The sequence below is a fragment of the Argentina silus genome, assembly GCF_951799395.1.
Source record: "Argentina silus genome assembly, chromosome: 7".
NCBI lineage: Eukaryota > Metazoa > Chordata > Actinopteri > Argentiniformes > Argentinidae > Argentina > Argentina silus.
In genome coordinates this window covers 9,030,388-9,046,481 of record NC_139661.1, presented here as the reverse complement: position 1 = coordinate 9,046,481, position 16,094 = coordinate 9,030,388, and the positions used below count along the sequence as shown (strand labels likewise).

Here is a 16,094-nt window from a genome sequence, read left to right as displayed (position 1 = left end):
ACGTCTCAGCAGTGGTCACACACAAAGGACAAGGACACGCAACTGTCTTTCCCCTGCCCCAGCCTCAGCCTCAGTCCCAGCTCCACACACTCACCTTACTTCCAAGTCACATGGACTGTCATTAGCTCTGTCACCTGCCACTCATCGGGCCGTATTGTGAAGCTCTCTTCCAAGGCCGCAGGAAGGAACCAGCTATGTCCCCATAATTATTGACTCTGTTGAGGCCCGTAACCAGAAGAATGGAGGTGACACTGGGTCTGTACTCAAACTCTAGCTCTACAGTATGATCAGGGTTTGACCACTGGAGAGAGTCTGTAATTGGAAAAGAATGGGATTAGTCGGGTGAGGACAAGAGGTCTTGAAACATGAAAAATCTTTACCACCTCTGTTCATTTTCTTAATGTACGGATGCATACTGTAATGAAATAGAGTGTGGTGGAGGAGGGGGGGGGGTCACTGGGTTTCCTCAGGATTAACTACAAACATCCAATCCAGAACATTAATTAGATGACACTTTGTTGTCGGGCCCTTCCTCTCGTTCACCTTTTCTCCTCCTCTGAAGATTAGACAGGCTTTAATTGACTCCAGCAGACTCTCTCATAGGCTCTTAGGAGCTCTCAGTGGTTTTACATGATTTGAAAAGTGCTGGCATCACATTAGCTGCACTGGTTTCCTCCTAATCCCATTTGTCCTGTGGTTAGACAGGGAGCCAGCAGAGCAGAGTCACTCAGTGAGAGAATATGGAGAAATGCTTTAATAGGAGCAGTTCTAATTCAATTGACATGAATGTGTGGTTTTAATGGATTTTACCTGGTGGGCCTGAAAATGTACGATTTTAGGCCATATTAAACCCGCTTAAAGCTATTTTTTCTCTAATTTTCCTTTTGTGAGCGGTTGGAAGCAAATCAGTGACATGCAGGAGATTATGATCTATTTCTTGAGCCACGTGAGTTGACTTTTGATTCAGCTCCTCATAAGTGTTCTTTTTGTCTGTGGGCTGGGCTTTTATCTCCCCTATGATATTTAATATATTCTACCACGGAGGCCCCGCACACACATACACATACACACACTCACATTCACATTTGCACACACACACACACACACACACATACCTGCACACACGCACGTACAGTACACACACCCACACCCACACCCACACACACAAACACACACACACACACACACACACACACACACACACACACACACACACACACACACACACACACACACACACACATACACACACACACACACATCTGTGAGGTGGCCTAGCCTCCTTTCATTCCTGCTTCTATAGGTCAGTGTGTCTGGGATAAAGAAGGCAGGGCTCTAAGGTCCCCCAGGGCCCCCCTCTCTCAGGACCTCTCAGTACTATCAAACCCACTGGCTCACAATGGAGATAAAGTCTGATATGCACTACAGTAGTTGTAGTAGTTGTATACTGTATGCATATACAATATTTAACATCTGATTTTAGTATTTTCATGGTGATGCAATGGAAATTAGGTAATATCATCTTGAAGAGAAGAGAGGTACACATGCAACAATGCTAATGAGCTGTACATTTATTCCCTAATTAACTTCAGATGGTTATGGACATGATGCTGACCCCACATAATAGGGTTAATTCAAAGAAAGAAAGAGAAGCTGCACAGTCTTGCTCCAATGCTTATATCTGACTCCAAAAGATAATATGAGTAATATGATTGATAATGATTCGCTCATCCCTGCATGACAGACACTTATACCTGAGCCTAGGGCTTAGACCAGAATCACAATATGCTTTTGCAGTGCAAGAGTTGCAATAAATTGCAATAAAGATTACAGTACTCAGTGAAATACCTTAGCCGGTGATTATCTACGTGTTATCAACTATTAGTGTACAGTACTTGGTACAGTACCTGAAATCTGATGACTATCTACACTCACAAATAACATTAAAGTGAATCTAGGTGAAAACCTGGTCACAAGTATGTGCTGTTTTACCAGAACCGTTGGCACACAATATTAGATGGAGGCAAAATAAGATGAATGAGTATCAATACAACATAATCAATTTCATAATTCAAACATACAGACAAATGATAAAAGACTTGTAAACAAATGGAAGTTTGAGCAAAGTCTTAGGCTATGTGAGTCAAGGACACACAGGAGAGGTATGTGAAACCAAACTCAACAAATGCATCCCTTTTCATTCCTTATATACCATCCCAACAAGCAATACAACATCAAAGACCAGTATCTAATGGGGGAAGCCTTTTGGCAAACTATACATTACAATGGCATGGAATGTACAATAAAGTGTTATCAACAGGCAGGGCAGCAGGTCCACAGGATGGCCTGTACACTCAACCGTGACAATGTGATCCAGATAACACTTGGAGTGTTGCTCACCGTTCACAATGGGAGCATTGATCACTGTTCACAATGGGAGATGAAACAGCCCTGTCACTGTATCAGCCACATGGAAATAGGACAGTAAGAAAATGGTCAAGAGTTCTGTTCCCACGCACACAAGCACATCATGTCTCCTGTCTCTAAAATACTCCACAATAGTAACATTTGTCATTTTGAGAACAGTGGCATGACAGAATTTTCTGAATATGGCAGCTGATCCACCCACGCAAGACTTTGTTCATCTCCTCAATTTTTTTTCCATCCTCTTCCCCCTCTTTCTCCCTCGGAGCTTCCAAACATGGTTTGCATTGATTTATTCTCTTCCACCAATTAAAAGCAATTTTGTGAGCATTAGAGTAAGCCATGCCGGGGGCCTTGTACCACAGCAGGCTGTTCATTACCTCTCTCTCTCTGTGTGTGTGTGTGTGTGTGTGTGTGTGTGTGTGTGTGTGTGTGTGTGTGTGTGTGTGTCTGTGTGTCTGTGTGTGTGTGTGTGTGTGTGTGTGTGTGTGTGTGTGTGTGTGTGTGTGTGCGTGCAAATGGGAATGGGAATGCTTGTACGTCTACTGTATGTGTGCTTGCAGTGGGTGTGATTGTGGGTGTGGATGTGGGTGTGGGTGGGGTGTGGGTGTGGGTGCATGTGTGTGCATGTGCGCGTGTGTGTGCATGTCCATGTGCATGTGTATGTACGCGTGTGATTATCTGAGATTCCCATCACGTGCAGGGCATTAATTCTCTGTTCTCAGGCTAAATCCTCATGTCACTGGAGCTGTGTCAGTTACCACTGCTGCCACACAATGCTTATCTTTTACCAACTCCCTGTCCCTGTGGGTGTAGAGATTGAGAGAGGGGGGGGGGGGTTGTGTAGGCCCTGGGAGGGGTCTGTATTAACGAGGAGAGGAAGCCACTGGTGTAAATAACCCTGGGCTTCGACGGCCGTGTATAAAGCCCCGGACACCAGGCAGAATACCAAGTGTCACCGAGGAAGAATCCTGTGCCACCCATCCTTCCCCTTGCCCAGCTCTAGGTTCCCACGTGGTGTCTTAGTTTTAGTATTCACTGCCAGTGTGAGAACTCAGACAGGCTCTGTGTGCCACTGCCTCGATGCCAGTCTTCATAGCAGTGGATCGATGGACCTCCATCCTTCATTAGTCATGACAGGTTCTGAGGAAGCGTCTCAGCCCTCCTGACTGTCTGGGAGAGCATCCTGAACATCCACATCCAAGGAGCAGAGCTGGAGCCTTCAATGGACCCTCTGTTTACAAACTATTTCCTTTCAGTGCCGAACTATTTATTCCGCCGTATTTCAAAAATAAAATGAAGTGAAAAATAGAGTGAGGGAAAAGGGAGAACAAGTGTGAGGGTAAATCTCTCTCCTGCCGCAGGCGACGTCGCCGCATTATCTCTCTGTCACAGCTTAGTGGAGGCCTGCTCTCGTGAGTGTGTGTGTGTGTGTGTGTGTGGGGTGTGTGTGTGTGTGTGTGTGTGTGTGTGGGGTGTGTGTGTGTGTGTGTGTAGGTGTGTGTGTGTGTGTGGGGGGGTGTGTGTGTGTGTGTGTGTGGGTGTGGGTGTGGGTGTGTGTGTGCGTGTGTGGGTGTTTGTGTGTACAGAGTCGAGCTGTTATGGCTGTAAATGATAGGCATGTTTACCCGTATGCGAACGTTCGTCTGCAGATTAGTCAGCGCCTGCCTGCCTGCCTGCCTGCCTCCCTGCCCTAGGAATCAGTGGAAATCCACACCTCCCAGCAGCCTCTGAGCCCCTCTCTACCTGCTCTCTCTAAATCACCACCTCTCAAAGACGCCGACACTTTTATGTCCTGGAACCTTGGAAGATATCGCAATATCCAGGATATAGGAGCAGTTGAACTAATCCTCTATGGAAATTAGTAACTGTACAAATCACAGGCTAACTGCTTAAAGTCAATGATTTCCTCCTTGTGTAGTTGAGGTTACTCTACCTTTCTGGCGATGCCTCCGACGTTCAGTTTTTTTTCGGGGGGGGGATTTATTTTCAGATTAAAAAACCGTCTTATCTGATGGCGCAAGAGAGAGAATGTTCTGCATACAGTGTACTTGTACCGTCTGTCTGACAATAGTCACATATTTTGTATTATTATTAGTAGTATTCATATTTTTCCTGCTGCTTCTCTCTGCATGCTTTTTTCTCCCACTGTGTGTTCCTGACTGTTCTCGAAATCCAATTAAGGCGACACATTTTCGAGAAAATCACAAAACCACACACCATGATAGCAAGCATATGAATGCTTCATATGGGTTTGTAATGCTCCTTCTCTTTGCACACACACCATGTTCTACACAAAGGGTGGCGTAATTGGCAAACAGATATCCATGCGAAACAATTTCCTCCTCTTTTTTACGTGTATTCAGCAGAACAATCGTCGAGCCTGCCATAAGCTCTGCTGTGTGATTCAGAAAAACCAATGAAACATCTATCCTTGTTGCGATGGGGAGGGGCCGGTGGCTGGGAGATGGATGTTGTAGATGTGGACATGGGTCTGTTGTGTTGTACACAGTGGAGTTTATGAGCAATGGAGTCAAAGGTTCACGTGCGTCATTGTCACATTGGTTGCGGTCCTGAGTCATTCCAGGTCGTCTCCCATCTCTGCCTGCCATGCCCCTGTCACTCTGAGTAAAATGATCAAATACATGAGGCGCTTTAATAGATGCAAATATAGACATGGGCACAGGTGGAGAATTCTAAATGCTTTCTTATCATCCATGTTGACATTGGAATGGCTAAAAGAGACAGCAGATGAATTATTAATGCTGAGATTAAAAGTGGGGGCTGATGTGGGTCCGATAGAGTGACTGTTCTGGAAGATATTGTGTTTATATGGCCGTTCTTCCTGAGGTGTGGCTGCTGAGCTGTCAACAGCAAGTTAATTCTGCCTCTCTGACGATACAGGGCTGAAAGTGGGACTTGATGCATTGGATTCATGCCTTTATCGAAGTCCAGCATTTGTGATATAATGTTGAATTATTGAACTATTCACATTTAACTGTTTTTTTATACATAACTAAATACATAAGAAGTGCCGTTCTATACAGGCGGCAGTTGTTTGTGACTCACATAGCATGGCATCTGTTTTCTTTCCCCCTTGAAGCACAACAGATTGATTTAACTAGCAACCGAGTGCACAGTCACGCTCTGTGAGTGCAAACACTCACTTATCCACATACAAGCACACTCATGAACACACACACACGAACAAACACGCGGTGACCTCACGTGGCGTTAGAGCGGAGAGGGCACACCATATTGTGTGTGTCACTCTCGTGTTCCCAAGAGAATGCATGCTTTCACAGACATGCATTAACATGTATAATATCAATAGATCTGCAAACATCTACTGTTAACACACATTAACATTAACATTAATACGAGAGAATGTATATCATACTGTACTGTTTAATGTGGAGGGGGGTGGAGACATTGTAAAACATCACATTCATGTGATGTGCAAAATGAAATGAGACAGGGAATAATGTTCTGGTAGTAAGAGTATTGCGATAGGCCGAATGTTAGGATAAGAGTGTGGGTGTGTGTGTGTGGACTAATGTTGTTCAGTCTGTGTTAAGAGCGTGTGTAGGTGATCTTGTTCTTGGTCTTGGTTCACAGCACTGCAGACTTTCAGATGGTGGCAGCTGCTTGCTAGACGATTCAGCACAGCGTCCATTAGCCACGAGCCACAAACCATCGGTCCCCCCGCTGTCCCACTGATGCCACAGCCACTGTCTGTCCCTGTCCCCTCCCCTGCTGAGCAGTCTCATTCCCCACACACTGTTTACGTTGGCAGGGGTGGCCCAGTAAAACATGGCCTCCTGCAGGCAGGCTCTTCTGATTGAGGATGTAGATGGGCCTCAGAGGAGTAATGGAGAGAAACGGTTGAAACAGAGTGCCAGACAGCCCTCTCGTCTCAACCAAACCCCGTGCTGCATGGAGCCAGGTGGAGCGGAGAGAGGAGACGGAGTGAAACCCAAGCCCAGGCAGGGGAACGCCGGCTGGGGACTCCCACTGTCGCTCAGCTTCCAACTTATTGGATTTCCTCTGAAGATGTTTATTTCCTTCACTGCCCCACTGAGGGACATCTTTCCATTCCTAGTTATCTCATCATTATTTATTGAGGGAGCCACCGAGGAGTCCGAGAGTGGGTCCCGCAGAAAATCAGAGCTGAGCGAGAGGGGAAGAAGTGGATAGCTGGTTGGCAGTGTGGGGAGGTGCTGATGTTTTTCCTCTGTACCCTGCGATCAGACCATGATAAGCTCAAAATATGTTAGAATTGAGGGTGGACTGCACTGGGCTTTCTGATTGCCTCAGGACTAGGGTCGACTATTTCTCTATGTTTAGTTCTGTTTTGTTCAGGCTCACAACTGTGGCCACTGGCCATAAAGAGAGTACAAGTAGAAGAGTGGTGTAGTGAGCCCCTGCTGTGTACAATGTTGATAATGAAGTATTACTTGTATAAACCTCTACAAGCACACATATATAAATGACATTCCCTCCTCATTTCACAACATTTTGCTATGGGGATTATATTTTATTGTTTTATTCATTCCCCGCTGTGCATTATTTGGTATTCAGAGCATTCAGTCTACCACAAAGCTCAGTAACTTCATAGAAAGCCTATTCAGAGACAGCTTGGAGCCCAGGAGTATTGATATAGGTTGAATCTTTTCAGCAATATATAATGAGAGTAATAGAGCCTGTGACTTGATTGTTACGGTTCATAATCTGTGAGTGACTGGCCCTTGACCTTACTCATTATTATGAGGTGTCATGGTATAATTCCCAGTACAACTGGGAGGGATATTGCATTTGGAAGGACGAGATGTACAGGACAACATAGAAAGGGACTATTCACAGCTGAACATGCTGTATGGTTTCTTTGTGAACCGACCAATATATAGCTGTGAGCAGCAATGAAAAAGGATTCAAGCCATGTAAGGCTCATCTTCAAGTAAACAACACCCCACTTGGTACAGGTCTTCAGAGTGATGTCCTTGATGCCCATGCCAAGTTTCATGTGAGTTGGCCAAAGTGACCTGGATTGAGAAGTATTTGAATCTGGGTTACTATATGAAATATTAATTTTGATTTGCGTGGTATTTTGTCATCTTTTTGACGAATCGTTGATTTTATTATCACCGTTGTTAGAAACAAGTGCTGTGAACATAATGTAACAACTTTCAAATTAATCGGACTTGCGGTTCATGAAGAAACGTTTTTTTAAATGAGACTACGACTTTGACTTTATGTGTTTATTATAGCGCCACCTATAGGCCAATTGGTGCCATTTGTGCTTTATGTGTCAGACTGGACATGGACTTTCATATTGCCAAACATTTAAAACTTTTGACCAGTCAGTTCTTGAGATATTTGACCAGCGGCAGAAGAATAATTGAAAGAAGAACCCATAATAAGATGTCTACAACATTATTGAGAGACCATCATGTTATTTAAGGTGGTGGTGATACGAAGCCTGATGTATTTCTTGTTATTTCATGTCAAGCTCTTAAAGAAACATGAGACACAAAATTCCCATAATTTGAATTATCAAGCTGAATATCAGTTTAAAAGTAAAATTATAAAAACTAGTGTGAGATTTGAAGCAGTGCTCCCACTTGGGGAGATGGGCATTGGGAGCTTACATGGACATTAGGAGCTGCAGGAGTTTCCTCAACAAACTGGAGAAGGCTATATTGAGCATTAAGTCAATACAGGCGTCAATACGTGTGTTATTCTCCAAGCTTGGACATGGTTCGGGAGGTAATGACCTGTATTCCCAGGTGCTTGATTCAGCCCAGTCCAAAACAATCTAAAACTAAATTTCTTGCTGAGAAACCACAGAGAGACATCATGATTATTCAAGCATGTCAGAGAGGGAGAGAGAGAGAGGGAGAGAGAGAGAGAGAGAGAGAGAGAGAGAGAGAGAGAGAGAGGGAGAGAGAGAGAGGGGAGACAGAGTGTGTTCCTATGTCTGTTTTTTCAACTTTACAGTGCAGTATGTACCTACCTGTACCTCTATATAGTTCCTGCTCCTAGAGATAAACAATCCATCAGATCTCCAATCACATCAGGTAACACTACCAGCTTCTATGTCTTTTCATCTATTCACACCCACCCAGAGTAAGAACCAGCTGGTCAAGAGATCTCATTTTTCTGAGGAGTAACACACATGCATGCTAAGTGATCATTAGCCCTAGTGTGCCTCTCCTATCCTGTGTAGAGACTGTTCCCCCCCATCTGTTGTCTTATTACCCAGCCTGCAGTTCAATCATTGCTCCTGTCACATGCTATTACGATTTCACATCAAAGTGCACCTTTTGACTGGGGAATGAGTTTGGTTGTCATTGTGTTTATGGCTGTGATATAAGATTATATGATATTGGTGTGGCAGTGCCTGGGAAGGACCACTGCCATCGACCAGAGATTCCTGTAAGGCTACAGAGACTCAGTGAGACAAACTCAGTCAGTGAGACAAACTCAGTCAGTGAGACAAACTCAAGGTTTTATTTGATTGTGTCAACACAATGCCTTTTACAGTATCATCCTGTCAGCCTCATATCGCCCCGGCACATTTCCACATGAATAGGCAGAGCAGCATCTTTCTAAAGGGCTGAGGCTGATGGGAGTGAGCCCCAGCTGGGCTCTGTTCAGAGCTGGGAAGGTGTACGGAGGTGGAAGGCCGTGGTAGGACACAGCCAGCTGCCCCAGACTGCACCTCACTGGTCTGCAGTCACAGTGTGAAGAAAGGCAGTCTATTAGATTTTTTGCCCACAATTTCCTTCAGAAATGTCTCTGCTGCCTGTGCAGTGAATACACTGATGACTAATGACTGAGATTTTCAATTGTAGTTTTTCCTTCTGAACATTATCCCCTTTTGTACTCATTGCACCAAGGACATTGGTACTGTCATTTGCTGCAGTAAAAGAACACCTTTCATTGTGGCCTCTTCGAATTCACAACAAAAAGTGAAGAGAATACTTTATATCATTACAACCATTACAGAGGAGACAAGAGAGGAGAGAGGAGAGGTATCAATGTTATGTGTGATTTGGCATGCAATTCAGACATGGCAACAAAGTAATGGGAGTGAATGGCTGGACGATGTGATTTTACCTGTGTCATGCAAATGCATGTTTTGGATACATGTTCTCACATATCTACTTCTATAATGTTTACTTGTTGAAACAAAAAAATAAGTAATTTGGATTTTACTGTGGTTGATGGTTGTGCTAGTCTCCCCATAATACAGTACTGTGTTTACCACAATGCAGTTGGTATGGACCAAAAGAGCAGCAGTTGAATGAAATCATAATATTGTTCCCCATCCCTAATTGTCCTCTAAACATGAGGGTGTAGATATGGCACATGTTGACACGTAAATGGCAGATTTTTGTTAGAATTATTTGATTGGGAGAAAAGAGAAGACAGCTGGGACACATTTGAAGAAAAGGTGATTTGGGGAACCACCTGATCCTGTGTTCTGTGTCTCTACAGGGAAGACTCATCCCTATCATTGTCTCTTTGACCTCAGCTGTTAAGAGGCCAGTCGTCTCAGCTGGAGGCATCTAATGACTCAGTCAATTCAGGATCTGTTTGATGTAACCACATGATTTAACGAAACCATGCTGCCTCTTAATCACTCTCTCTAACCCGGAGTCTGTGGATGTGTTGTTTCTTCTTCCCCAGGGTGAAGTTGAAGGAGGGGATGACGTTTCTGGGTGCCAGGCCCAGTAACCCCACCTTGTGGATGGTGAGCCAGGACGTGAGGAGTGAGGGCCACAGGGTGGTCACCCTCCACTGCCGCAGGAAGGAGGCCAGCTATGGACAACGGTCAGCTGCACAGCCTTTTACCATCACTGATATACTGTAGCGACATCACCACCCAGCCATCCATAACCTGTCTGCCTGGTTGATTGCTCTTCACTTCAAAGTGTTGGCGTGAGAGGAGCATCATATCAAGAGCATCATATCATTGGTGCCTGGCCCACTCTAGTGAGGAAGAGGTTACATAACAGCCCGTTTCCAGCTCATTTTGATTAGCATATTCATTTCCCCTACTGAGATGCCCTTAAAGTCGTTTTGGTCATTTCCTATCTGTATTTACATACTCAAATTAATATGCTAAATAGGAATGTGATTCCCAGGATGTGAAAAAGGTTTCAGTGTTAATTAAGTACAGATTGGGGGCCTTTGTGTGTTGTAATGGTTTTTTGCTATGGATCAGGAAGTTGTGTTAATAAATCTAACTTTCCAGTGACAGGTGTAATTTTACGGATTAGAGGAAGATTGGGAGGTTGGGGAGTTTTGCTTATTAAACCCATGGCCATCATTCCACTCCACTTATTTTAGAGCAAATAGAAAAGTTAAAGTTTGCCACTCTCCCATTAGATTCAATGTTTTTCAGAGGTTGTTTGAATTTAGCCTTTAAGCCTAGGCACGTAATTCTAATCTATTTATTCAGTGATTTATGTCCTGACATTATCCAGTCCAAGAATAGCTATTCCTAACTCTAAAAACCACATACATGAGATAATTTGTATTATTATCTTAATGTCCAAAATGATAGCCACTGTTGAGAAAAATTGTTTGTCTGTTGTAGACATAAGAAACGTTCTGTATGAAGAAATAGGACATAAGCATCGATCGGTTACTCCAGGTGTACTGAACTTGAACATAATTGCTGTATATTCACAGAGATAAACAGTTATCGTGCTGAACAACCTTGATATATCTAGAGACGTTGTATTTTCAGGCCTGTTGTACCCTTAGTTTGATATGATGTTCAAAATCCAGGGAGGTTCCTCCTCACGGCCCCAAGCAGAGCAGCTACAGCACTGTCATGAACAACATGAAAGAAAACATTCAGCAAACAGAAACCAAACACCAAAACCTGGCATGTAGCTCCACCCAGGCATCTAGCTCCAGTCATCCCCTTGACACAGGCATTCTTCTCTGTGCTCCGTCTCGACACCAAAGACTTTCTCACATGAGCGCAGAGTTAAATCAGTTTTTATTGATTTAAGTGAGGGAGTCAGAGACAAGAGCGAGCATATTTAGTCTAATCCCTGCCCGTCGGGCCGTGTTCGATGGGCTGCTCCCTAATCCCCCCAGCTGTCCAAGTCGCTTTAGAGAGAAGCGCTAAGATGCTAAGGCTATACAATGATCCCGTTTTTTTTTTTCCGATTGGCCTCCCTACTCCTAGTCTTTTCATTGAAGCTCCTATGGAGAGGATTAGACGCAGCAATCTCATCTGTTGAAGCTGTCGTCCAACACTGTAATGTGACTTCTCGGAGTCTCCGTCCTCTCCTCTATGACTCTCTTCTCCTTTATTGTGGATGGGGGGATGACTGGTTGTGCGAGCACTCGGAGGTCAAACGGCTCTAGTTCCCTTGTGCTTCTTTATGTCACCTTTCACCAGAGGAAATGTGATTACTTGTGTTATTACCTGTGTGTGCACCTTTGACCCTGGGTTTACGATGCCGAGTATATGAGGAGAGCAGCGGGTTTGTTGTTGTTGTTGTTGTTGTTGTTGTTGTTGTTGTTGTTGTTGTTGTTGTTGTTGCAGTTGCCTCCCCTCTCCCTACAGGACCAAGGGGAATACTGAAGAGTCACCAGGTCGCGGTTGGGCTCAATTCCATTTCAGTTCAATCAATACAGAAGATTTATTAGAGTTGATTATTTTCTATTTGACTGTTTTTATTGCCTCAAACCTGCATCAGGTGTAAACCTAGCTCTACAGTATATATTTACAGTCAGCTTTGTATTTCAAACCAGAATGACTATAGTGATATTATGATCAACTACTCAAAGGTACTCAAGACTTCTCCAGTAAGAGTTACAATATAGCATTTTGTTCTGATGTGACTTTTGGCTAAGACACAATCACTGACTCAACTTGATACCATGGGCCAACTTGACCTCTTGCATGTTATGCGGAAAAAAACACACACATTGTTGCTTTCATAGAGTGGGCATTTCAGTTGCAGATTTTTCAATACAGCACATACAGTAACACACTCTTATAAGGGATCGGAATAAGCTCCTATAGAAATGTACAGAAGCACTACAGTACCTGATATGGACGAAAGAGCACTCTGTGAAATTGGAAAGTCTTAGGCAGCACAGCAGTGCCATTAAAGGCAGCACATTTAAAACAACAGCAGTCCTGCTTCCTCAGCATGTCATAACCCAGTCTAAGTGGAGCCCTCGCTCCTCTCCTCTCCTCTCCTCTCCTCTCCTCTCCTCTCCTCTCCTCTCCTCTCCTCTCCTCTCTTCTCCTCTCCTCTCCTCCACCTCTCCGTAAAAGTGCCATGTCTGGACCTAGTTAATTAAGACTGTCTCGATACAGATGGATATCCCCTCTGTGGCACCGGGTTCATTAATCCCAGAGACTGGCCACTGGGACAGAGCTCATGTTGAGCTGTAACAGCCTCTTTATTGTACTAGAACGAGTCACTCCGGCCATACCCAGGGCTCACCCACACACAGACCGACACTGACGTGATTGATCAGATTGTCGTTATCATCTCCCTCGCCCCTCACTAATTTAAACGTCCTCAAATGCCAAAAGCATCATTCTAAATGGTACATGTCATATCCATGTAGCCTTAAAGTCCTTACTGTGTGTCTCCACTGTTTTACATTGGGAATTACACAGCGGGATACAGAGGGAAGGAAATCATCAGGCGGCTGTGAGCAGAACAACACTGGGGTATGAGCAGCATGCCATAGGCCTTAATGTTGTATAAATCAAGACGGGAATGAAATGGCTCTATTACATTAGGGCCGGAGTGGGCCGTTAACAGGACAGTCTTAATGATAACGCTCTTAATAATGAATCAGGATTTTCTCCCCCAAGGCTTTCACTGAGAGCCGCTCTCTCTCCGAAGCCTTATTGGCATTTTCACCAATGCAGAATGGCGTCAGCACTGGCTCCATTTGTATGCACCTCTCACAATTGAGATGACGCGTGATCAATGCTTTACTTCCCTACGACAGCCCAGTCATGTCACAGCTCTTAACTCCGGCCTTTTCTGTTAAGTGGGAATGAGTGAACTGGGTCGTTTGTTAACCCAGCTCTCTTATTAGACTCTCCTATAATGTAATGATAATGGGGAAGGAACATTCAAATGGGATGTTATGCAATGAATCAGCTTTCCTTTATCAGAGTTGGAGCGGAGATGTGCTGCAGGGCCTTTCTAGGACAGCCTGGTGATTACACCAATCTCCCTCGAGATTACATCTGACTGGCACGGTGCTCTTCTTCTCCTGTTACGCGGCCTTGGGAAAGCGTATGGAGAACCAATGGCCCGGTCTGTCACAATGTGCCGGTGGAAACATAGAAATCAGGAGGTAATAACTCCTATTAGGACCTAGGGAACAAATGATGATGGGGATCAGCCGTCATAGGAACACAAGTCCATGTCAAAGAGTCATTCTGATTGGGGCTTATTATGGATGGAATCGCTCTGTGTGGCTCTGGGACGAGATCACGTGGTTCAGTCCAATCACTCCATCTTGCGCCCATTTTCATTTTGCCCCAACAGTATGTGGCAAATATGGGCCAGGCTACTTCTGGCTCGGCAGAGGACAGATAGACAGATTGAAGTTTGCATGTGGTCTGCCCCGCGGGTTCATGTGTTTCAGATTTATAAGGGTTTATGAGTTTATGTCAGTGAGTATCCTGCTCTTAGAGGTTAATCCCCAGAGGATTTGAATGTGCCCGCACATTAGTATACACGACAGTGTTGCAGCTAACAAAACACAGAGATATCCAAACTCCTCCCTGCTACTGCGTAGTAGACCTAGATTCTTCACTGAGGGAGGGCTATTATTTGGTTGTAAAAAAAACAACAAAAACTACGCTGCTGTATGAAACAAAAGAACAGAAATAAGCACAGCATGGTCTGCATAAGCCTCCGTGGATTTATTACTCATACATTCTGCCCATGAACAGATTTATGATCACGTCCCCCTGCAAGCATTTCCTCATGTTGTCTGAAAAGCCAAACACAATTTTCTTGAAATGAGCCCTGTGGTGAGAACAATTGTGTTGTTTTGGAAAGAGTGTCCTAAAATGTCTGTGATGTGTGCTGTGGGGAAGCTACAGGTGGCACTAAGCTTGAAAGACAATATAGACATAAACAATGCCTATAGTTTAGATGCATGCTTGAATGAACCCCTGGAACATTCTCTTGTATTCCTATTAGCCAAACAGCAAATTGCTAATGGGGCACTTACACGTTCCGTATTATCACCCTCAAAGCCTTTTTAATCTACTGTCATCCTATTCTATTTAGCTACAGTATTGAATTTTTAAAAAAAACATTACAAATACTGTACAGTAGAACACAGTGGTAAACCTATACTCAGTGCCCTTAAAGTGACGATTGAATTGTGATGCTGTTCAACAATCTTACTCTCAAGACTTCCACATAACTCTTTGCTGTGATGAAAACGTAACTAAACACGTGAGTAATGGTGCTGGTCAAGGCACTGTTCCCTGTATTTATCGAAGTTGCAAAGAACCTTGGCTTCCAGTTGATTCCAATTAATCCCTCTCACCCTCTCTTGTGATATGATTGGCTTTTGTAATGCGGTGCACAGCATATTCCAACACTATATGATTGCTTGCCTGGCACCAGGACTGTCTCATTTCTGTAACCTGAGCAGCAGAGATATTCAAATGACCCTATTAAGTTGAAGGCCTGGGTTGTACAGAATGAGAGACACATTATGGTTGAGGAAATATGGCATGTGAGCGTGTGAAAAGACAGGAAACTGCATCTTTGCTCATGCTGAGAGTTGGCACCTGATAACATGCGGGGAGCTCTCTCCTCAGACACGCTTACAGAATTAATCAACTAGGAGGGAACGAGAGAGAGAAAAGAGAAATGGATGGCAAATAAGTTTGGATAAAAGGACTAGTGGGAAGTGGAGGAGCAGCAGGGATGTGGCCTCCGCCATACACACCACTTCCTCTGTTTTATTCCATTCAAGCAGACCTCCAAGGTAGAATCGGTGTCTGGTAGATGGTGGATGTAAATGCAGTAAAAACTCAAATGCTAACCGCTCTTCACTTCTTCAGTGCTGCTGCCGCTTAGCAGGCATTTATCGGCTCTGACATGTAATCAGCCAGCGTACAGAGGCTGGGGCCACAGGGGTATCAGTACTGCACCCCTACCCACCCCCCACCCCCCCCCCCGCCCTGGGCCCAGTCATTAACAGGGCCCTCCACTGCAGGCCCCCCAGCCATGTTTACCAGCTCTTGATGAGATGACACACTCTTTTTATGTCACTTGCCTCAGTCAGCCCAGCGACACACACACACACACACACACACGCACGCAAACACACACACACACACACACACGCACACACACACACACACACACACACACACGCACACACACACACACACACACACACACACACACACACACACACACACACAGGTGTTTGCCTGGCGAGGGTTGTGTTGTTGTTGTTGTTGTTGTTGTTGTTGTTGTTGTTGTTGTTGTTGTTGTTGTTGTTGACGACTATGACCTGAGGTGATGTTGAACAATCCTGGCTCTGGTCTCCTCTGAGGTCATTTACAAAATGAGAAACTCACAACAACCACATTGACTTAAACTCACAGTAGGCATATTGTACATGAGCACAAT

The 16,094-nt window shown here is 44.5% G+C and overlaps 1 protein-coding gene across 1 annotated transcript in view; it reads left to right on the top strand.

Annotated features, from left to right (window-relative positions):
• Nucleotides 1-16,094, top strand: part of LOC310807010 (transmembrane protein 132C) — a gene marked incomplete at both ends in the record, with an annotated part of 99,378 nt that overhangs the window by 41,900 nt on the left and 41,384 nt on the right. The window contains one exon of the mRNA XM_083673288.1: nucleotides 10,117-10,260. Coding sequence (XP_083529414.1) covers nucleotides 10,117-10,260 — 144 coding nt within the window. The remainder of the gene's footprint in view (nucleotides 1-10,116; nucleotides 10,261-16,094) is intronic.